This window comes from Vitis vinifera, chromosome 8 (assembly GCF_030704535.1).
Source record: "Vitis vinifera cultivar Pinot Noir 40024 chromosome 8, ASM3070453v1".
NCBI classification, from domain to species: Eukaryota; Viridiplantae; Streptophyta; class Magnoliopsida; order Vitales; family Vitaceae; genus Vitis; species Vitis vinifera.
This window is the reverse complement of record NC_081812.1, coordinates 11306917-11329404: the sequence shown is the minus strand read 5'-3', so window position 1 is coordinate 11329404 and position 22488 is coordinate 11306917. Positions and strand designations below refer to the sequence as shown.

The 22488-nt window shown below is 34.4% G+C and overlaps 3 protein-coding genes across 3 annotated transcripts; all 3 read right to left on the bottom strand.

Annotated features, from left to right (window-relative positions):
* Positions 1 to 1796: 1796 nt before the first annotated feature.
* On the bottom strand, positions 1797 to 7414 carry LOC100267076 (TOM1-like protein 6). The gene is made up of 9 exons (XM_002267111.4): positions 6890 to 7414; positions 6221 to 6299; positions 5907 to 6005; positions 4724 to 4837; positions 4048 to 4211; positions 3795 to 3876; positions 3626 to 3711; positions 3145 to 3426; positions 1797 to 2762 (listed from the first exon to the last, which is right to left on the bottom strand). Exons 1-9 carry the CDS (start codon positions 7027 to 7029, stop codon positions 1931 to 1933), a joined length of 1878 nt encoding a protein of 625 aa, XP_002267147.1. The 5' UTR covers positions 7030 to 7414; the 3' UTR covers positions 1797 to 1930.
* Positions 7415 to 10665: 3251 nt separating this feature from the next.
* LOC100244761 (protein LURP-one-related 10) lies at positions 10666 to 11857 on the bottom strand. Its single transcript, XM_002266921.4, has 3 exons — positions 11437 to 11857; positions 11116 to 11343; positions 10666 to 10959 (listed from the first exon to the last, which is right to left on the bottom strand). The coding sequence occupies exons 1-3, from the start codon at positions 11716 to 11718 to the stop codon at positions 10819 to 10821; spliced, it is 651 nt and encodes a 216-aa protein (XP_002266957.1). The 5' UTR covers positions 11719 to 11857; the 3' UTR covers positions 10666 to 10818.
* Positions 11858 to 18537: 6680 nt separating this feature from the next.
* On the bottom strand, positions 18538 to 19663 carry LOC100249885 (protein LURP-one-related 10). Its single transcript, XM_002266759.4, has 3 exons — positions 19314 to 19663; positions 18993 to 19220; positions 18538 to 18836 (listed from the first exon to the last, which is right to left on the bottom strand). Exons 1-3 carry the CDS (start codon positions 19593 to 19595, stop codon positions 18705 to 18707), a joined length of 642 nt encoding a protein of 213 aa, XP_002266795.1. The 5' UTR covers positions 19596 to 19663; the 3' UTR covers positions 18538 to 18704.
* Between the last annotated feature and the right edge of the window lie 2825 nt (positions 19664 to 22488).

Below are 22488 nucleotides of genomic sequence, written 5' to 3'. Positions count from 1 at the left end.
TATTATTATTATTATTTTGTTTAAGTTAGATTTATGCCTTACTTCATCTCGAGGCTTACACCTCATGTCATTTGGGAGTCTTGCTTTTAGCCTTTCAAAATATTATTTAATGCATAAAGGATGTGATACACTCGCATCATGGAAGCCTAAGAAAGAGGTTGTTGGCGCATCAAGGTGATCATACTTGGCATGAGATGTGGTAAGAAATTTGACACCAGGACATGGTGATTGATATGCTCACTAGACATATAATAAAAGCCAAACAATTTACTGCATTAATGGGACGGATGATATGCAATTGTCAAACTAAGATAAGTAGCATCACTAAGAAGAATAAACTATTGAGCGTTATTCATGTAGCATGAGCAGAAGTAAACAATGCAACAATCGCAACGGAAGACAAGAGTAGGAGCAAGGAATGCAACTCCTAGGACTTAGGACAATGACCTAAGCCATGGGTTGAAGCACCACCTAGAATGTGGATTATGATAGTGGAATGATTATGCTCTACATCCACTAAGAAAAGAAAAGTAGTGAAAATCTTGTTAAGAAAAAGCTTTAACCATTTTCTTGTAATTACTTTAAAGGCCAAATATAAGTTAAGCATAGATTTTCTTATAAAGAGTTCATTTTTTTTGTAATATTTTTAAAATTAGATCGATACCAATTCACGATTTATTGGTCGACGATGAAATCGTGGTTGAATCGATGACATCATAAATATATAATTTATAAATTATTTTAAAATTTAAATTTTATTTGAAAATTAGTTTCAAATTAGAAATTTAAATTAAAACCATAATTTTAATTTAAAAATTGAAAATTGAAAATTTATTTTTAAATCAAAAACTTATTTTAAAATAAAAAAATTATTTAAAATTATAATGTTTTCATTAATTTAAATTAAAATCATAAGTTTTAAAAATCATAAAGTAAAATAATAATAATAATAATGAGATGGTGGTAAAAAATAAAAAAAATCCGAAAAGGAAGGGAGGAGAGGGGGACCAAAAATATAAAGAAGGGGAAGGGAGTGGGTGTTTTCCAGCGGGGGGGTTCTGCAGGTGGGGGAGTGACATCCGATTGACCAATGGCCAGCGACAACAGCTCGATGCCGATGACAGTGGGAGGTAGCAACTAGGGCTGTCACGTGGGAGGGGTTGTTGGAAAAAAAAAAAAATTGATTGAACTTCGCCCCGTTGGATCGTTGGTTTAATCAGTCCAATTCTGATCCCACTTCGATCCGATTTTTAAAACTTTATGTTGCTATTAGTGCAGCTTGTGGAGGGCTGGCTGTAAGGGCTTCTAAGTGCTGCACAATAAAAAAGAATTTGGGATTAAACTTTATGCTTGTGATGCCGTCTATCAATTTAATTTGACTATTTTTTTTTGTCACTTGAGAATCAATACAAAATTAGGTGGGTTTGTACCCTGTAAAAAGTTATGTTTGGTGTGCTTTGTCACTTGTGCATATCGTGACACTCCTAAAAGGCTGGCTTAGAAAGCCTTCTAAACATCACATAAGCAAAAAATTAAGAGGTAAAACTTTGTTCTTTAATTTTAGTGAGCAACGCAATAAAGCATGAATTCTAGTCATTCCTTGAAAGGTCATACAAGAGGCATGCTCACACAATAAAGCTCATCCAATTTGCAATCTAAGAACTTTGGCAATAGAGTAAGACAAGGCTGCAACATGGCCTAGGAACAAGGGCAACCGTGGCTGCCAAATTCAAAGAACAAGTATTCACTGGCAGGAGCCACACATGGATGGCAACAATGATGGTGATAGACGACAATGGAAAAACCTATGATTGTATCAATATAAAGGACTTTAAATACATTCCAAGTTTATAAAAGAAGCTGATATACACCATATTCACATGTATCAAGTCCTGTTTGCACAAGCTCTAGCATTCATTATTTGAAGAACTCATTTCCTTCCACCCACCATACCTTGACTTGAAGTTCCCGACAAGCTTGGAGATGCACTACTCGTCATCTTCAGCCTTCCATCTGTATTGCCAAGAACATTAAGATCTTCAAATAATCTGTATGAAGGAATAAAAGGTTTGTTTCCTGATGCAGGGACAGGATTCCTAGGACCAGGCACCCGTCCATCTCCATTCATCGCCAGCCCATTGTTTCCTTTTGAGGAAAATGAATTATACTGCTGCAATGGTCTAGGCCCTTGCATTGGCATATAAGATGTATTTGTGTTGACTTGCAAAGTTGAATACATGTAACCAGAGGATGAAGGATTTTGGTTAGAATAACCAGGGGTAGCAGCCCATGGAGGAGGGGGGTAGCCATATGAGTACTGTGGATATTGAGTTCGAGGCTGAATTTGAGGCTGTGGTTGTGGCTGAGGCTGTGGTTGAGACTGTGTTTGTTGAGGCTGGGCCCAAGGAACAACATAATTGCTGTAGGGAACCTGTCCTTGATTTCCAGAATAAGCCGCAGAAGAATAAGGATACTCCTGCGTTGTTGTAGAAACAGGCACTTGCTGCAAGCTTGGGTTAGAAGCTGATGAAGGAGGTTGTGTCTCGTGAGAGGTTGATATTGTTGATAAGGTGAGACTCAGAAGGTCAATCATGTCTTGCTCTTTTGTGGTCTTAACTGGTGCAGGAGATACTGGAACAACAGCTAATGCATTGCTGGGATCAGAGGTTGAGCTGGCTGGTGTGATTGAAGTTGTAATGTTGGTACTATCACTGGTTCCAGTAGAGGTGCTCTGAGAAGGTGTGGCCCGGGTTTTGGAGTGCCTGCATTTATAGGAGAAAATGAGCATTGATTAAGAAACAAACTGTAACAGATTAAATCTGTCATTCTAGACCAAAGGGTCAGAAGAACATGTCCATGAGTTGGTAACATAGCTCCAATAGTGATCCACCAGGCCAAAAGTAGTTATCATCTACCTACGTCTTCAGCAGTCTCCTCATTATCTACCAACCATCTAAGGCTAAAGTAACAATATGCCTACAATCAACTGATAGGGCTATATTTTCTAGCATGATCTCAGATCATCATATTGTGTGATGGAACTGCATCATGTTGTAAATGTTTGTGACATGCACAAACCAAAAAAGGGTAATTCTACCATCCCTAGAGGAATATCAGATGAACTACTGGTTATTCATGAGCTACCTTCTGGCCAGCTGTGCAAAATCATCTTCCTCATCTTCCTCTTCTTCAGCCTGGACCTTTGTCACAGCAGCAACTGGCGTAGAGGGGTCAGCATTTGATCTTGGGAGAGTCTCTTTTAATTCAGCCGGTTTGAGGCTGGAAGAACCTATATCCGGCTGCTGAGGGCTGAAATTTGTTACCAGATTTGGCAAGGGGGAACCAGAAAGGATAGCATCATGCTTTGCAAGCAAACTTTGGAGGCCATCATTTAATTCAAGACCTCGACCAAGAAGTTCCTCATCCCTGCCACAAAACCAGAAATACATTCTAAGAAATGAACATGACATGGCACCATTCAAAGAGACGAACATGCATACATGTGCAAAGACACATTGATTTCTTGAATGCCCTAAGCTCTGAATTGTAATAAGAACAAAACACGTATAATAGCTGAACCCTTGCCAAATGGGTGGTGAAGAGAAGGATATCTGAAAGCACTTACCCCGTTGAAGTTAGCATCTGCATCAGCCTTTTTTGGTTAGCACGGCATTGATTAACAAGATCAACTATCACTTCATCTTTTACAGCCTACAAGCATTAAACAAACAATAGGCAACTAAGCAAGAATTTACTTACAATTTGTTAATGACATTAAACAGCACTGCACATACCTGATGATCACTTGGGTCCACAGCTTGCAGCATATCAGCTAGGAGCTGCATAACCTCCTGCATGGAATCCATGCTTGCTAAACTAAAAGGGTAGAAGAGAGAATATCAAACAATAAAGTGAGACACATATTAAAACCAAAATTAGAACAGAAGCCCTGCCCACCCAAAAAACAAGGAAAAGAATGAAGCAAAAAAACAAAAGCAAACAACAGAGGAGCAGCCAATGAAGTGTAGATCAAAGTGAAACCCCCACCTGACACTTTCCATCTCTGATGCCATTGCTTCATCAAGCCTTCTGGTAGAATTGCTCGGCATTCCGTATCCTGATTGAGGATGTCTTACAATTGGATGGGTAACAGGTGGTGTAAATATTGGAGCAGCATCTAATGAACGCTTGGGAAATTCTACTCCAGCACGCTGGAATCAATACAACCATTGATCATAAAGCAATTATTACCTTGTTGTCCATAAAAAAAAAAAATGTATATAGACAACCTTCCTATTCAATATCAACATAGAGGCTTAGTAATAGAAGGGGGAATGAAAAATCTGTCAAGGCACATCACATGTGACAGTGTTCAATACAATTAACACAACAAGATGGTCCCATTATCTGAAAGATACATCTTGAATTGGCATGATGACAAGGAGAAAAAAGTCACATTTGATTACTGATCTTGTGGTTGTGGGTTGAACAAATGCTTATTAGAGTAGATGGTCCCCCCACTGCCAAATTTCAAACAGGCAATGACCTAAAATACTTTAGTTTTATTAAGGATCATGTTAGCTTATCATGTCATAGTCTGATACAAGAAAAAGGTGTCAAACCCATCCAAACAAACCCAGGCACACTAGCAACTGTTTATCTCCAACCTGGAGAGAGAAATAATAAAGTAAAAAGAATGGAACATTATTGAATGTATGCTTACTCTTAGCTCCTCGTATGCCCAATAATATTGAGGATGTTTTCCTCCTGGCCCACCAAATGCTTCTTGCCAAGAGTCTAGCAGGGCCAAGATTTTCTCTCTCACCTGCATATCAGCCTGAAAAATCCATCCACCAAATGTTTGTGTTTTAAGTTGAGATGGAAGTTGTTAACTAGAAGAGCAATTAAAGAAACATCACATAATTTGTTTTTTTTTTTTAAAAAAAACAAAATAACAACAGAAATTGACAATTATTAAGAAAAATTTAAGAAACAAATTAGATTTCCATCATAAAATTGTTCAACTGTAAGAGAACCTTAAATGAAATCCACATTTAAGAGAATTAGAGAGGTAAATGATAAAATCTATCATTTGAGAATGGGCATAACTTAAACATATCTGTAGGACAGACCAGGCCATTACCAATGCATGTCATTGAAAACTCAGAATTTTCATGAAAGAACAATTGAGACCCATTTTACCTCCAATGTGGTACGACCAATACAACCATCATTTACAGGAAAGCCAAGCGAGTCACTCAGTGGTGTCTCGTCAAATCCACCACTGGGTTCCACCTTCATGGCAGTTGCAGCGATACTGACCTTCCATGAATAATTCCCAGGCTACCAGTTGAGGAGGGCCAAACATGACCACCCCTACTTAAACATGATTTCAAGTATATCAGTCCACAGGTTATTGGAAACAGATAGTACTCATCAATTCCAGAAAGCCAACCAATCGAATGATTTCCTTTTGAGGAATTGGAAATTTTATTTCATCCTTTTTTATCATCTATAATGAGTCTCCATAACTCTGCTGCCCTTTTTTACTTCATGATGCCTCTGGACATTCAACTACTCCTAGGGGATGTCACAGGATACTTTTGGCCAGATAACCATTGGCAATTCAAGCACAAAAAAATTATTCCATTTGCAATAGATGTAAATATACTTAATATAACATTTTAGTAAGTTTGGTTTATTTATGATATTAGACTGCTAATTTACAGCATCACACCAACAATACCTGTGGTATGATAAACAAGAACAAGTGCTTTTTTATGATGGATGAAACCAAAGAATGCAACAAAGGACTCCAATGGAAACTAAGACCTATAAAAGTTTGAATCAGAGTAATCATACATCTAATGTTGAAGTAATTACAAAAACTGTTGCAGAATTTTTACCTTTTTCTTCACAATTTTTATCATTTCCTGTAGAATAGCCCTCTCAGTAATTTGAAAATGGACATAATCGCCGCAGTTCTTCACCATGGTTTCCACAAGCTGCAAAGTACATGTGATGAAATTAACTAAATCTAAAGCCAAATCCCAGCACAGCAGCATCATAAATCGTGAAGCTAAAACAATAACATACTATGATCTTGCACAATGATATTGTGGTAAGAATACATCAAAAGCATTCAGTCTAATTTGTTTCTAGAACACAAGTTCACTTGCGTGAACAAAATGGAAAGATAGCATGTTCCAATTAACAGTACCGTCAATGCGAGTAGTTGAACTTTAGGATTCTTATGCTGCAATCTTCTTTTCACAGCTTTAACCACCTCTTTAGCCTGCCTGAGGGATTCAACATAAACTCATTAACAAACCAGAAAATATTTTATTTTACTTTCAGTTTTTAGAAATTAACATGCTGCTAAAAAAATTTCAAACAAAGGAGGCACAACTAAAACGAAAGCTCACCAATAACTCCATATCCCATGAAATCTTAATTTTTTTTCTTATTTTTCTAAAGCTAATAAATGAGTCAATTAGTTAGCACCGGCGACAGAGACTTTTGACTTTTCACAAACCAAACCAACATAAAGCATAGAGTTCAATTTTTCTCATTTTTTTCCCCAACTATCTCATCTACCAATTCGAGGGGAAAACTAAATTCCGTTTTCCTACTTCATAAGCCTACAGAGAGCTTCATATTATAACATACAAACATATTACGAAAAACAAAAAAATTAAAAAATAAATAAGTAAATCACAAAAAAAACCAACAAGTAATCGTTTCAGATTGAAAAAATAAAGATATCATCAAACACAAACATCTCCTTCTTTTGGATAAAACAGAAACCCTAAAATGAAAAAAGAAAGAAAGAAACACAAAAACAATAAGTCAACTCATACATATTGAAGCTTAAAACTAAATAGCGTACCAATGATTAGAATTGATCGTATCACAAATATCGATGTTCATAGTCCAATCAGGACCGATGAGAAGGTCGCTGGTCGCCTTCTCGACTCGCACAGTAGCTGAAGAAGAAGAAGAAGAAGAAGAAGAAAACGGAGACGACATCTCTCACCCTACCTTTCCCCTTCTGCGACTACAAGATTAAAAGAAAAAAAAAACAAACAAGAACAGAGATAACAGAAAGTTTGTTTGTCTTCAGAGAAAAAAAAAAAATTAAATCCTCTACGCAGCCCGAACACTTATTTTCCTGAGAAGAAACATCGCCATTAATGTTTGGACGGATCGAAAATTCAGAAACCCTTGAAAAGTGCGACTCTCTCTATTCTTCGTTCCACCACTCAATCGCTCCCCTCTCGTCTCTTTCCTTTTCCCGGAAATTTCTTTCTTTTTCCCTTTCTTTCTCTCTCGTGTCCTCGTGGTCCTACTCGCTCGTTTTTATTCAACCACTGTACCGCCACGCGGCTTTACCTAAAAGTTTCTCTCCCCGAGTGGGGCTCTATGATGGGCGAGTGTGCTGCTTTAATATAGGGCGGCGAGTGGGATTGGTTTTCCAGTAAATCTTTAGACAATTTTTTTCTTTTTCTATCCGATTAATATTAACTTTTACAACGATTTTCTGGCTTAGGTCCGGGCTTTAGGATGATGAGATTTCATGTTACGTGTCCTTATCGGGCGGCTTTGTCCGTTTTCCATAGGGTTATAGCTTTATCACATGGACCGTCTCATGTTTCAATTTATTCACTAGGTGCTAGAAAATGATAGTCTCCTTGAATTACTGTCCAAATTATTTAAATATAACTTTATTACTCAATGTAGAAATCAAATGCTACACGATTACTAACAGGTCCTAATTTTGAAATTTGAACAAATAAGAGGATTTTATGCTATAATTTTGATGGTAAGAAAAGAGAATTAATTAGAGGGAAGAAGATGCCAAAAAAAATTATGAAATAGAGGTATGGTTTCCAAGCATATGAGGGTATTCTATGTTAAGTAACAATCATTGATCATAAGTGCCAGGTGGGGTTGGGGTTTTTAAAGTGTGTATAGACGAATCCCATCCTAAACTTTCTTAATCTTTGCATAAAGGATAAATCAAAAAGCTAATTATATATATTTCCATCATAGTATTTATTTAGCAAGTGCCTTAAATTTAATTCTTCAAAGTTAGGAAGTTTTTGTCCGATTAACCCGACTGATTGAACTGTTTCATATTTTAGCTAAATGAAAAAAAGGAGATTGAGCTTATCTTCTCTGAGTTCTTTCTAAGAATTTTCTCACATTTTCTTGAGTCAAAGCTTCAAAAACGGCCGAACCTGGACTCTTGAGGGCACCTAATTTGAATGATTGAAACACATAATTTGACCAAATGACACAGGACACCACATTTCGAACCATGATTTATGGAAAAGTCCTCACGATGCCCCACAACCAGGGCTCCCATGGCATCATTCGAGCCATATTTAATTCTAGCCACCACCCCAAATCATATGCATTGAGAGCCCAAGAACAAAAGCAGGGAAAGAATTAAAATTCCACCGGCAAAACTATAAAAATCAAGCTTGTGAGGGTGACACTACGCTCAACATTACAATACCCTGCAGAAGCAGAGGTTTGCTATTGTTATAAAATACCAGAAATGATAATGATATGTTGGAAAGAAGGATGAAAAGGTGGTTTCTCCAAATTGGTTCCACACTATAATAATGGGAAGCGATGGGGCCTCAATGAGTAGTTGGAAATACATACTTTTGACTTGAGCAGTGCCATCATCGCTGATAAAAATTCCAAATTATAAAATCTTCTTCGGCACCCTGTCACCTGTTGTCTTTCAATTCCTACTTGCTCTTTATCCACTCTTCCCCCTGCCTCTGACAACTTCCACTTTTCAAGCATAATCCACACACAAAAAGAGGCCACGAGCATGGTCTTTTCAATTAAAAAGTTTTTAACCTTCTTTGCCTCTGTCTGCGACACCGTTTTGTGAGGGAATCCTAGGATCAAAGTCACAGCTCTAGGGCATTGAAGAATACAAGGTGGAGGGAGCTCTTTTTTCCTCCCCAAACCCCCCTAGCTCCCCCTTCTCAAAAATGGAACTTTTCCTTTTGATGTTTTGTGTCGCTGGGGCTATACTTGGAAGAGAATAAGATTTGAAAATGGGGAATCTCATTTTCATGGTTGTTATGGGAGTTTGACACTAATATCTTGCTTTTATGTTTTTGAGAATTAAAAAAACTCAAGAAAATGTGTTTGATAATAAAAAACTATTTTATATTTTGTAATTCTTAATAATATAAAATAAGATGTCTTAAAAAATTATTATTTTTTTATTTTTAATTATTTTCATTAATTTTTAAATAAATTTTTGTTCTACAAAATATTAAAAAATAAATTTTAAAAATCATTCTCAAAAACTTTTATTTTTATTTTTATTTTATTTTTTGCCTAGTTGACCTCAATTTTTGTGAGACATGCAAATTAAAAATTGTGGTAAGTAGCCGTGCACCCGTCAAAAGATGAGCATCTTCTTCGGCTTTGAGCTTTCACAAAGAGGAACAAGAATCAAACTTTTGAAAGAATCTGGTTCATCCCATGGAAAAAAGACGATCAATTAATAAACTTTCGAAAGAATATGGTTCATACTATGAAAGGGATGTTAGCTGACTGAATTAAATCTCTTCCCTAAAAATTTAAGCTTTTAAAGTAATAATTATTAGCCCAACACATGATAAAATCATAAGGTCTATAGAAGTTGTTGGGTTTTTCTCAAGATTTGTGGGACCCTTAAAACTGGGAAATCACAAGACCACCAAATTGAAGGATATATACAGATCTCTAAAATTCCCTATGGTCGCAAAATCTGTATTATCCGTATTATTGCTCATCCATAACGAGTACCATAGGCCAGGCTTGGAGGAGCAAAAGTGGCAGCGGCATTACATCCCGAAGGACGAATTATTGCATGAACAGGCCCCACCCAAGTGCTCCATAATAGTGATTTCCACTTCTCTTTCTCACCATTGCCTTGAGTCCTTTGACTCAGGTGTAGAGGGAGTGGCGTTTGGGCAGTTGATCTTGGTTCAGAAACATATGATTGTATGTCGGTATAACGAATCCGAATAGGGATAAACATGTATCACGAATCATAATGCATATCCCTATCAGCCCCACCCACTACTTTGATGGCAGGCCCTCAGTGGAAATACCCATCATTCTCCATCTGCTGCCAAGGCAAATTAGCTTTAAGAAGGGGCCTTTTATCCTTTTCTGGTTCTCTCGTAAAGTGCTCATTTCTTGACGTTGATGGCAAGAGTCAAGAATGACGGTCATCGTGCTGGGCCAACATCAAGTAAGAAAAACTTGAGGTTGGGCTTCTGGGATCTGACCAAAACTTCTCCACCGAGGCCCAGTCCTTACACTATGATGCAAAATAGGTGAAAGTTGGATGGACCTATCTCCAAGCCTGTCCAAAAACACTGGGACGGAGTCACCCCTATTGCGGGTGCGACGACCTGGTCTTACATAAAATGCTGCTAAAACATAGCTAATCCTCCTTCTAATCCATGCCCCAGCATACCCGGGGAGGATATTCAAAGAATAGGATTGTTTAAGAGAACAATAATTCAACACGTCAGCATACCATTCTCTATTACAGAAACAAATTAATCAAATAAATTTTGAAGATGGTTTTCTCTCCGAGCAATAATATATACGTAAACCTTGCGCACAGCCAACAGATGGTTTATGGAGAATATCATTTATTAAACTTCAGGATAAAGAGCCCTCCAGAGGATCCTGGGATTATTTACTTTTGACTTCTTAGCGCATATACACCAAACCTAGTAGTCCAACAGACTAGAAAGACACACAGCCCCTTGGCATAGAAAGGGGCTTTCAATCCTTTTTATCGTCGTTAATCTCGTCCAAAATCACGATAAGAGCAACTATGAAGGCATAGTCGACGTTGGGATACACAGTCACAGCAAAAGTGTCTTTTCCAAGCACAACACTTTGAACGTTGTGTTTCTTGTGCATCTGCATTCACATTCACCACTCATTGATTCAACATCAAATGTTGTGTTAGGAATGGAAGAACTTTGATATGATTTCAAATTCAAACCATCCTTTAAAAAAGGGGGGAAAATTAGTTAGATTAAAATAATATTGTCTTGAAATGATCTTTGATCTTACTTGGGCAATGATCGTATTAGAATTGCCAGCATAAACAGTGCAGGATCTATCGAACCAGCTTCCCTTCAGCTTGAAATCACAGATCTCTTCTTTTGTATTGGCTGCCAAGAACACATCTAGCCCTGTTTTCAATTGAATGATGGACGACAGCTTTGTACTGAACAGTAGATCTTTGGGGTCTGAGCTTTCTCCTCTAAACACTTGCCACCTCCTATGCATCGACAACATCTGAATCAACCAGTAACTAACATCAAACCGTCACGTATTTTGCAGAAAAAATGTTCCTATACGAAGGAAAAACAAAGAAATAATTGATGGGACCTTGCTTTGGAGAGAGACGATCGGCTTGCCAGCGGCGTCGAGCAACACACGGTGGTCACGGAGGCTCAGGAGAGTGCCTTTGACTTTGAAGATGACAGAGCCATTGACGTCAGTGACGGCGAAGTTACCGTCCGATATGGTCATCATCTTCTTGACGATGACGAGATCCACTGGGTATTGCGCGCAGAATTGCGGCCCCACGACGGTCATTGGGTTTGGTAACGGCTGGTAGGCTGCAGCGGGCACTGTCACGGGACCTGCGGCGGTTGGATCGGTGGCCATGGTGAAAGGATTGAGATTTAGGGTTTGGTTATTGCTCGAGTCTTGTCTGCTGGGCGTGAAGGTCAGGGGTACTTGCTTTAGTAGAACATCTGGTTATTCCCTCTTGGCCGTCTGACACGCGTGCATGGTTAGCTGTCCAAAACCAAATGATTCCTATTTATCTATTTCTAAAAAACGAAACAATTTCATAAAATTTCCTTATCCCTTTAAATTTTTTAGAGAATTATCTTTTGCAGGTAGATGGACCCCCAAATTAACAAAAAATCCATATAATTCTTCAAATTGAGTTGAAGGATATGAAATAGTAACGGACAAATATACCCTTTAAGAACACATATAAAATATTTTATAAAATTAAGTTAAATAATTTTTTTTCAATATTTTTTTTCAAAAATACTAAATTAAATAAAAGTAGTTTTCAAAAATATTAAATTAAATAATTTTTTTCAAAAATATTAAATTAATTTTTTTTCAAAAATATTAAATTAAATTAAAGTATTTAAAAAAATATTAAATTAAATATTTTTTAAATATTAAATTAAATAAATTTATTTTTAAAAAATATTAAATTAAATAAAAGTATTTTAAAAAATATTAAATTACATAAAAATATTTTTTAAAAATATTAAATTAAATCAAAAATATTAAATTAAATAAAAGTATTTTTCAAAAATATTAATTTTTTTTTTCTCAAAATCAACAAAGGACATTTTTGGAAATACTGAAGGATGATATCCTTCAACTCAATTTCCATACTTTCATTGGATCTTGGGCTCAATTTGAAGAGTTACATGGACCTTTTGTTAATTTGGGGGCCCATCTACCCCCAAAACATAATTCTCCCTAAATTTTTTATAATTAAGATAGAATAAGCCACTAAATGTTTTTTATTAATATAACAAAAATAGAAAGTGCAAATATAAGTGCTAAAACGATAGCAAAATAATCACTCTTTCATATTTTTATATAGTTAATTAATTATATGTAGTAATAAAATACTTCAAGAGTAATTTAAATACCTTATATAATATTTATATTATTTAAAAAAAATTAATTTTTTTATTATTTTAAATTTATAAAATAAAAGAAAAAATCATACTTCCATACACCAATAAAAAAAAAAAAAGAGGCTTTTAAGAGTTGTAACTTTCACATTTTATATCAAATATACAATAGGTAAAATTATTCTTTCAACGTGCACTTAGATAATATTCATGATAAGAATTCTACCATTACCCTTTTTGATGTGACAAAACATTAAAGAAGGTATCATCTTTTTAATTAAAATAAAAAATAAAAAAATCAAAGAATCACAACTCCTCCTCGACACTTTCACTTTTTATATCATTTAACAATATTTTTCCCCTCCAACCACCACAATTTTCCTTCTAAAACTTTTTTTTTTAATTTCAATTGAGAACAAATAAAAGATAACCTAAAATACAATAGACAAAAAGTTGAATTTTTTTTATAGGTTTTTTAGTATTCAACTTATAATTTTTAAGAATAGAAGAGTATATAAATACTCTACAATAAAAAGATAATAATTATTTTTTTTATTAGAAAACAAGAACTTTTGTTATTTTTTTTATGATTAATTTTTTTTTTAATTTCCTCGATTTTTTATATAATCTATAAATCATATTTCTTGTTGTGAAATTTCTTTTTATTATTATTATTTTTGAATTTTACAAGTTACGGATATTTGTCATAATCTCATAGCAATAATTAAAATACATATTAGATATAACTTTTAAATTTTTTATGTTTGATATATGGCTAAAGATTTTTATTTTTTATTTTTATGTTATACAATATATTTTTATTTAATATAATTGATGATTTCAATATAAATTTAGAAGTAATATATTAATAAAGTTCATCATGCGGCTACATGAAATAAAATATTCAAAGAATATTAAATTTTAGATGATCTTGCCACTAAATCTAATTTCAAACTTCATATACATTCTTAAGGAAAATACATACATTCTTCATCAAAATACGTATGTTCTTCATAAAAAATACATACATTTTTATGGCAAATCTGAACCTTAATAACCCTTATTATGTCCTAAATAGTCATTTAGGGGACCTTGGGGGAGTAATTTGCGACTCTATCCTACCTCGAAATCAAATTTCGAACCTCACATACATCCTTAAGAAAAATACATTCATTCTTTTTAGGGTGAATTAGGACCCAATCACTCTTATTATGTCCTAAATAGTCATTTGGGGACCTTGGGAAGCAATTTGAGGCAAAGAAATATATATATATATATATATATATCCTAAATAGTCATTTAGGGGACATCGGGGAGTGATTAGCAACCTTCCTTCACCCTGAAATCAAATTTGGTATCTCATGTACATTATTCACGAAAGTACGTACAATCTTCACAAAAATGCGTACATTGTTTAAGGCAAATCAAGACCTCAATTGACCTTATTATGTCCTACCCAGTAATTTAGGAGACTTTGGGGGGTGATTTGCGACTATACCCCACCTTGAAATCGAATTTTGAACCCCACATACATCCTTAAGAAAAATATGCACATTCTTTATATAGTGAATCAGGACCTCAATCACCCTTGTTATATCATAAATAGTCATGTGGGAGACCTTAACCAGTTATTTGCAAGCTTGACGCACCTTGAAATAAAAATTTCAAACCTAATGTACATTAAGAAAAATATGTATATTTTTTTTAGGGCAAACTAGGACCCCAGTCATCTTTATTATAACCCAAATACAAATTTGAGGACTTTGGGAAGTGATTTATTACCTTACCCCACCCTGAAATCCAAATTCGAACCCCATGTACATCCTTAAGAAATATATGTACATTCTTAAGAAAAATGTGTACATTCTTTTTAGGGCAAATCGAAACCCCAATGACCCTTATTATGTCCTAAATAGTTAATTGAGGGACTTTGGGAAGTGATTTGTAACCTTTCCTCATTCTGAAATCAAATTTTAAACCCCGCATACATTCTAAAGAAAAACATGTACAGTCTTAAAAAAAAAAAAGTACATTTTTTACAAAAATATGTACATTTTTTCTAAGGGGAATTAGGACCCCAATCACCCTTATTATGACTTATATAGGACCCTTGGGAAGTGATTGAGGCATTCCCCCACCCTAAAAAGGACTTTGGAACCCTATGTACATCCTCAAGAAAAATAAGTACAATTTTCATAAAAATATGTACATTTTTTCTGAGGGAAACTAGGACCTCAATCACCTTTATTATGACCTATATATTTCTTTTAGGACCCATGGGGAGTGGTTTGAGGCATTCCCCCAATACCAAATGAACTTTCGAACTTCACACACATCCTTAAGAAAAATAAGTACATTATTTTCAAGAGGAACCTAAACCACATTCACCCCTTATTCTGACCAATATATTTCTTTAGGGATTCTTGATAAGTGATTTGAGGCTTTACCCTACCCCAAAATGAACTTTGGAACCTCACATACATTCTTAAGAAAAAATAAGTATATTCTTCATAAAATACATACATTTTTTCAAAGGGGAGCTAGGACCCCAATCACTCTTATTATGACTTACATATTCATTTAGGGACCCTTCGGCAGTGATTTGAGGCATTCCCCCATCCTAAAAAAGATTTTGAAATCCCACATATATCCTTAAGAAAAATAAGTACATTTTTCACAAAAATATATACATTTTTCACAAAAATATATACATTTTTTACAAAGGGAACCAGGAACCCTATCACTCTTATTATGACTTATATGTTCATTTGGAGACTCTTGAAAAGTGATTAGAGGTCTTCTCCAACTACAAAATGGACTTTCAAACCCCACTTACATCTTTAAAAGAAATAAATACATTCTGTCAAAGGAAAACCCGAACCCTAATAACCCTTATTATGACTTATAAATTCATTTGGGGACCCTTGGGAAGTGATTTGAGGCGTTCCCTTACCTTGAAATGGACTTTGGAACCCCATGTATATCCTTAAAAATAATTACATTTTAAAGAAAAATAAATATATTCTTTGCAAATTAATGTAATTTTTCTCTTAGAGGAGTTGAGTCCCCCATCACCCTTGTTATGACCTACATATTCATTTGCAGATCCTTGGGAAGTGATTTGAGGTGTTCCCCTACCCTGAAATAGACTTTGGAATCCCATGTATATCCTTAAGAAAAATGTATACATTCTTAAAAAAAAAAAATGTACATTCTTCACAAAAATATGTACATTTTTTTCCAAATGTAATAAGAGTTTGGATCATCCTTATTATGATCTAAATATTCATTTGGGGCCACTTCAGAACAAATGTACATAGGGTTCTAAAGTCCTTTTCTAGGTGGGGGAACATATTAAATCGCTTCCCGAGGGTTCCCAAAGGAATATATAGGTCATAATAAGAGTGACTGGGGTCCTAGTACTCTATGAGAAAAATGTACTTATTTTTGTGAAGAATATCCTTATTTTTCTTAGAGATGTACATGGGCTTCCAAAATCCATTTTGAAGTGGGAGAACGACTCAAATCACTTTCCTAGAGTCCCCAAAGAAATATATGTCATCATAAGGGTGATTAGGGTTCGACCCCTTGGAAAAAATGTACTTATTTTTCTTAGGGATGTACTTATTTTTCTTAAGAATGTATGTGGAGTTCCAATGTCCATTTTGAGGTAGGGGAACACCTCAAATCACTTCATGAGAATCCCAAAAGGAATATATAGGTTATAATAAGGGTGATAAGGGTCCCAGTTCATCTTAGAGAAAATATATGTATTTTTTTTTAAGAATGTACTTATTTTTTTTTAAGAATATACATGGGGTTCCAAAATCCATTTCAGGGTGGGGAAATGCCTCAAATCATTTCCTATGGGTCTTGAAAGTAATATATAAGTCATACTAAGGGTTATTAGGGTCTGGGTTCCCTTTGAAAAGAATGTACTTATTTTTTGTAAGGATGTACTTATTTTTCTTAAAAATATACTGGGGTTCCAAAGTTCATTTCAGAGTGAGGGAATGCTTCAAATTATTTCTCAAGTGTCCCCAAAGGAATATATAGTTCATAATATGGGTGATAGGGCTCTCGACTCCCCTTGGAAAAAATGTATGTATTTTTGTGAAAAATGTACTTATTTTTCTTAAATATGTACAGATGGGAGAATACCTTAAATCACTTTTCGAGGGTCCCCAAAGGAACATGTAGGTCTTAATAAGCATGATTAGTGTTCTAGTTCCCCTTGGAAAAAATGTACATATTTTTGTAAAGAATTGACTTGTTTTTCTTAAGAATGTACTTATTTTTTTTAGAGATGTACGTGAGGTTCCAAAGTCCATTTCAAAGTGGGAGAACACCTCAAATAACTTTCCTATGGTCCCTAAAGTAATGTATAAGTCATAATAAGGGTGATTAGGGTTTGGATTCCCCTTAGAAAGAATGTACTTATTTTTCTTAAGAATGTTCATGGGGTTCCAAAGTCCATTTCAGAGTGGGGGAACACCTCAAATCACTTCTTGAGAATCCCCAAAGGAATATATAAGTCATAATAAGGCAGATAGGGTCTTAGTTCCTCTTAGAGAAAATGTACTTATTTTTGTGAAGAATGTACTTATTTTTCTTAAGGATATACCTAAGGTTCCAAAGTCCCTTTTGGGTTAGGGTCCACAAAGGAATATATAAGTCATAATAAGGGTTATTAAGGTTCGGTTCCCCTTGGAAAGATGTATTTATTTTTTTAAGAATATACTTTTTCTTAAAGATGTACATGAGGTTCCAAAGTTCATTTCAAGGTGAGGGAATGCCTTAAATTACTTCTCGAGGGTCTTCAAATGAATATATAGGTCATAATAAGGGTGATAGGATTCCCAATTACTCTTGGAAAAAAATGTATGTATTTTAATTTTGAGAAAAATGTACTTATTATTATTATTTTTTAAGGATGTATATGAGGTTCCAAAGTCCATTTTGGTGTGGGGGAATGCTTCAAATAACTTTCTTAATGTCCCTAGAAGAATATATAGGTCTTCCCCCACTTTGAAATGCGATTTGGAATCCTACGTATATGCTTAAGAAAAGTACGTACATTATTTACAAAAATGTGTATATTTTTTGTGAGGCCAATCGAGACTCCATTAGGCCCATTTGGGTTAAAATGTTTATTTGGAGAGCCTTGGGAATGGATTTGAGGTGTTTTCCCACCTTGAAATGTGATTTGCAACCCTATGTATATTATCCATCCTTATGAAAATACGTACATTCTTCACAAAAATATGTACATTTTTTGGAGGCCAATGAGACCCCATTAGGCTTGTTTTTGGGTCTAAATATTCATTTAAGGAACCTTGGAAATGGATTTGAGTCATTCTCCTACCCTGAAATACAATTTGGAACCCTATGTACATCCTTGAAAAAAATATGTATATTTCTTACAAAAATACATGTCTTTTTGGAAGCCAATTGAGATCCCATTAGGTCCTATTTGGGTCTAAATATTCATTTGGGTAATCTTGACAATGAATTTAAGGTTTTCGCCCACCCTAAATTATGATTTGGAACCCTACATACATTTTAAAGAAAGATACGTACATTTTTTATTTTTATTTTAAAAAAGGTATATGTATTCTTCACAAAAATATGTACATTTTTTTTGGTGGGCAACCATGTTCCATTAGACCCTATTAAAGAATGTATGCATTTTAACAAATACAAGAAAAATTAATTAAGAGAAAATTAATTATTCCCCTTTATGTTTTCTCTTCCAGCAATTATATATACGTAAACCAAATACATCAGCAAACAATTGCGCACAACCAACAGATGGTTTATGGAGAATATCATTTATTAAACTTCAGGATAAAGAGCCCTCCCAAGGGTACGGTTCCCGGGATTATTTACTTTGACTTCTTGGCGCATATACACCAAACCTCGTAGTCCAACAGACAAGGCACAGAGCCCCTTGGTGGACATAGAAAGGGGCTTTCAATCATCTTAATCTTTGTTAATCTCTTCCAAAATCACGATAAGAGCAACTATGAAGGCATAGTCGACGTTGGTATACACAGTCACAGCAAAAGTGTCTTTTCCAAGCACAACACTTTGAACGTTGTATTTCTTGTGCATCTGCATTCACATTCACCACTCATTGATTCAACATCAAAATGTTTTGTTAGGAATGGAAGAATTTTGATATAATTTCAAATTCAAACCATCCTTTAAACAAGGTGGGAAAATTCAGTTAGATTAAAATAATTGTCTTGAAATGGTCTTTGATCTTACTTTGGCAATGATCGTATTAGAATTGCCAGCATAAACAGTGCAGGATCTATCGAACCAGCTTCCCCTGAGCTTGAAATCACAAACCTCTTCTTTTGTATTGGCTGCCAAGAACACATTCAGCGCTGTCTTCAATTGAATGATGGACGACAACTTTGTACTGAACAGTAGGTCTTTGGGGTCTGAGCTTTCTCCTCTAAACACTTTCCACCTCCTATGCATCGACAACATCTAAACCAACCAATAACTAACATCAAACTGTCACGTATTTTGCAGAAAAAATGTTCCTATACGAAGGAAAAACAAAGAAATAATTGATGGGACCTTGCTTTGGAGAGAGACGATCGGCTTGCCAGCGGCGTCGAGCAACACACGGTGGTCACGGAGGCTCAGGAGAGTGCCTTTGACTTTGATGATGACAGAGCCGTTGACGTCAGTGACGGCGAAGTTACCGTCCGATATGGTCATCACCTTCTTGACGATGACGAGATCCACTGGGTATTGCGCGCAGAATTGCTGCCCCACGACGGTGATTGGGTTTGGTAACGGCTGGTAGGCTGTAGCGGGCATTGCCACGGGACCTGCGGCAATTGGATCGGTGGCCATGGTGAAAGGATTGAGATTTGGGGTTTGGTTATTGCTTGAGTCTTGTCTGCTGGGCGTGAAGGCCGCCAGGGGGTACTTGCTTTAATAGATCATCTGGGTCTTCCCTCTTGGTCGTCTGACACGTATGATAGCATGGTTGACCTGTCCAAAAACCAAATGATTCCTATTTTATTAATTTTAAAAAATGAAACAATTTCAGAAAATTTCCTTATCCCTTTAAATTTTTCATAACTAAGATAGAATAAGCTACTAAATATTTTTTTTTTATTAATATAAGAAAAATAGAAAGTGCAAATATAAGTGCTAAAACGATAGCAAAATAATCACTCTTTCGTATTTTTATATAGTTAATTAATTATATGCTGTAATAAAATACTTCAAGAGTAATTAAAATGCCTTATATAATATTTATATTATTTAAAAAAAATTAATTTTTTTTATCATTTTAAATTTATAAAATAAAAAGAAAAATCATGCCTCCATACACAATTAAAAAATACCAGGCTTTTAAAAATTCTAACTTTCACGTTTCAAAGAATCACAACTCCTAACAATCATTTTCACTTTTAATATCGAATTTCCTTCTTTATCATTTAACATGATTTTTTTTCCTTCCAACCACGATAATTTTCCTTCCAAAATTTTTTAATTTCAATTTTTTAATCTTTCATATTTTTATATTTATTGGTTTCAATCATTTTATTGAACACATTAAACATAAAATGATAACATACAATAAATAATCATTGAGAACAAATAAAATGTAACCTAAAATACAATAGACAAAGAACTGATTTTTTTTTAGTTTTTTTAGTATTCAATTTATAATTTTTAAGAATAAAAAGTATATACAGTAAAAAGATAACAATTAAGGTTTTTATTTATTTATTGAAAAACAAGTACTTTTGTTATTTTTTATGATTAAAAAATCATATATACTTGATTTTATTTCATTTTTTTATATAATCTATAAATTATATTTCTTGTTGTGAAATTTCTTTTTGTTATTATTTTTTTGAATTTTACAACTCATGCATATTTGTTATAATCTCATAGCAATAATTAAAATACATGTTAAATATAACTTCTAAATTTTTTATGTTCGATATATGATTAATTTTTTTTTATATTGCATAATATATTTTTATTTAATATAATTGATGATCTCAATATAAATTTAGAAGTAATATATTAACAAAGTTCATCATACACCTTCATGAAATATAATATTTAAAGAATATTAAAATTTAGATGATCCTATCACTAAATCTAATTTCAAACTTCATGTATATTTTTAAGAAAAATACATACATTCATCAAAATACGTTCATTCATCATAAAAAATACATACATTTTTTTTACGGTGTATCTAGACCTTAATCACCCTTATTATGTCTTAAATAGTCATGTAGGGGACCTTGGGGAGTAATTTGCAACCCTACCCTACCTCAAAATCAAATTTTGAACCTCACATACATCCTTAAGAAAAATATGTTCATTCTTTTTAGGGTGAATTATGACCCAATCACTCTTTTTATGTCCTAAATAGTCATTTGGGGGACTTGAGACTTTTCCCCACCTTGCAATTAAATTTGGAACCCCATGTACATCTTAAAAAAAAAAAAAAAAACATACATTTTTAGGGAACCCAGACCCCAGACCCCAGACCCCATTCACCCTTATTCTGACCTATATATTTCTTTAAGGACCCTCAATAAGTGATTTGAGGCTTTACCCTACCCCAAAATGAACTTTGAAACCTCACATACATTCTCAAGAAGAAATAAGTACATTATTCACAAAAATACGTACATTTTTTCAAAGAAGAACCAAGACCCCAATAACTCTTATTATGACTTATATGTTCCTTTGGGCACTCTTGGAAGGTGATTAGAGGCCTTCCCCAACTACAAAATGGACTTTCAAATGCCACGTACATCTTTAAAAAAAAAACATTCTTAAGAAAAATAAGTACATTCTTTCCAAGGGAAACCTGAACCCCAATAACCCTTATTATGATTGGATTCCTTTGGGAACCTTTGCGAAGTGGTTTGAGGTGTTCCCCTACCCCGAAAGGGACTTTAGAACCCCACGTATATCATTTTAAAAAATAATTATATTTTAAAGAAAAATAAGTATATCTTTTACAAAACTATGTAAGTTTTCTCTAATAGGAATTGAGTCCCCTATCACCCTTATTATGACCTACATATTCCTTTGTGGATCCTTGGAAAATGATTTGAGGCGTTCCCCCACCATGAAATAGACTTTGGAACCCCATGTACATCTTTAAGAAAAATGTATGCATTCTTAAAAAAAAAGAAAAAAAAGAAACGTACATTTTTTACAAAAATATGTACATTTTTTTCCAAATGGAACAAAAGTCTTGATCACTCTTATTATGATCTAAATATTCATTTGAGGCCACTTCGAAATAAATGTACATGGGGTTCCAAAGTCTTTTTTTGGGTGGGGAAACACATTAAATCACTTCCTGAGGGTCCCCAAAGGAATATATAGGTCATAATAAGAGTGATTGGGGTCTTAATACTCCATGAAAAAAATGTACTTATTTTTGTGAAAAATATCTTTATTTTTCTTAAGAATGTACATGAGGTTCCAAAGTCTATTTTGAAGTGGGAGAACAACTCAAATCATTTCCCTAGAGATCCCAAAGAAATATGTAAGTCATGATAAATGTGATTAGGGTTCGGGTTCCCCTTGGAAAAAATGTACTTATTTTTCTTAAGGATGTACTTATTTTTCTTAAGAATGTATGTGGAGCTCCAATGTCTATTTTGAGGTGGGGAAACACCTTAAATCACTTCTTGAGAATCCCTAAAGGAACATATAAGTTATAATAAGGGTGGCAAGGGTCCCAGTTCATCTTAGA

Bases quoted from the DNA above. Each gene is read 5' to 3' on its own strand.
- LOC100249885 (XM_002266759.4), bottom strand. From the start codon at position 19,595: ATGGCCACCGATCCAATTGCCGCAGGTCCCGTGGCAATGCCCGCTACA. The intron at 19,221-19,313 runs GTCCCATCAATT...TGGTTGGTTTAG, and splicing joins TCGTCTCTCTCCAAAGCAAG to ATGTTGTCGATGCATAGGAG. The intron at 18,837-18,992 runs GTAAGATCAAAG...ATGTGAATGCAG, and splicing joins CTAATACGATCATTGCCAAA to ATGCACAAGAAATACAACGT.
- LOC100244761 (XM_002266921.4), bottom strand. From the start codon at position 11,718: ATGGCCACCGATCCAACCGCCGCAGGTCCCGTGACAGTGCCCGCTGCA. The intron at 11,344-11,436 runs GTCCCATCAATT...TGGTTGATTCAG, and splicing joins TCGTCTCTCTCCAAAGCAAG to ATGTTGTCGATGCATAGGAG. The intron at 10,960-11,115 runs GTAAGATCAAAG...ATGTGAATGCAG, and splicing joins CTAATACGATCATTGCCCAA to ATGCACAAGAAACACAACGT.
- LOC100267076 (XM_002267111.4), bottom strand. From the start codon at position 7,029: ATGTCGTCTCCGTTTTCTTCTTCTTCTTCTTCTTCTTCTTCAGCTACT. The intron at 6,300-6,889 runs GTACGCTATTTA...TGAATCCCTCAG, and splicing joins ACGATCAATTCTAATCATTG to GCAGGCTAAAGAGGTGGTTA. The intron at 3,877-4,047 runs GTGGGGGTTTCA...CTACCCTTTTAG, and splicing joins TCAGAGATGGAAAGTGTCAG to TTTAGCAAGCATGGATTCCA.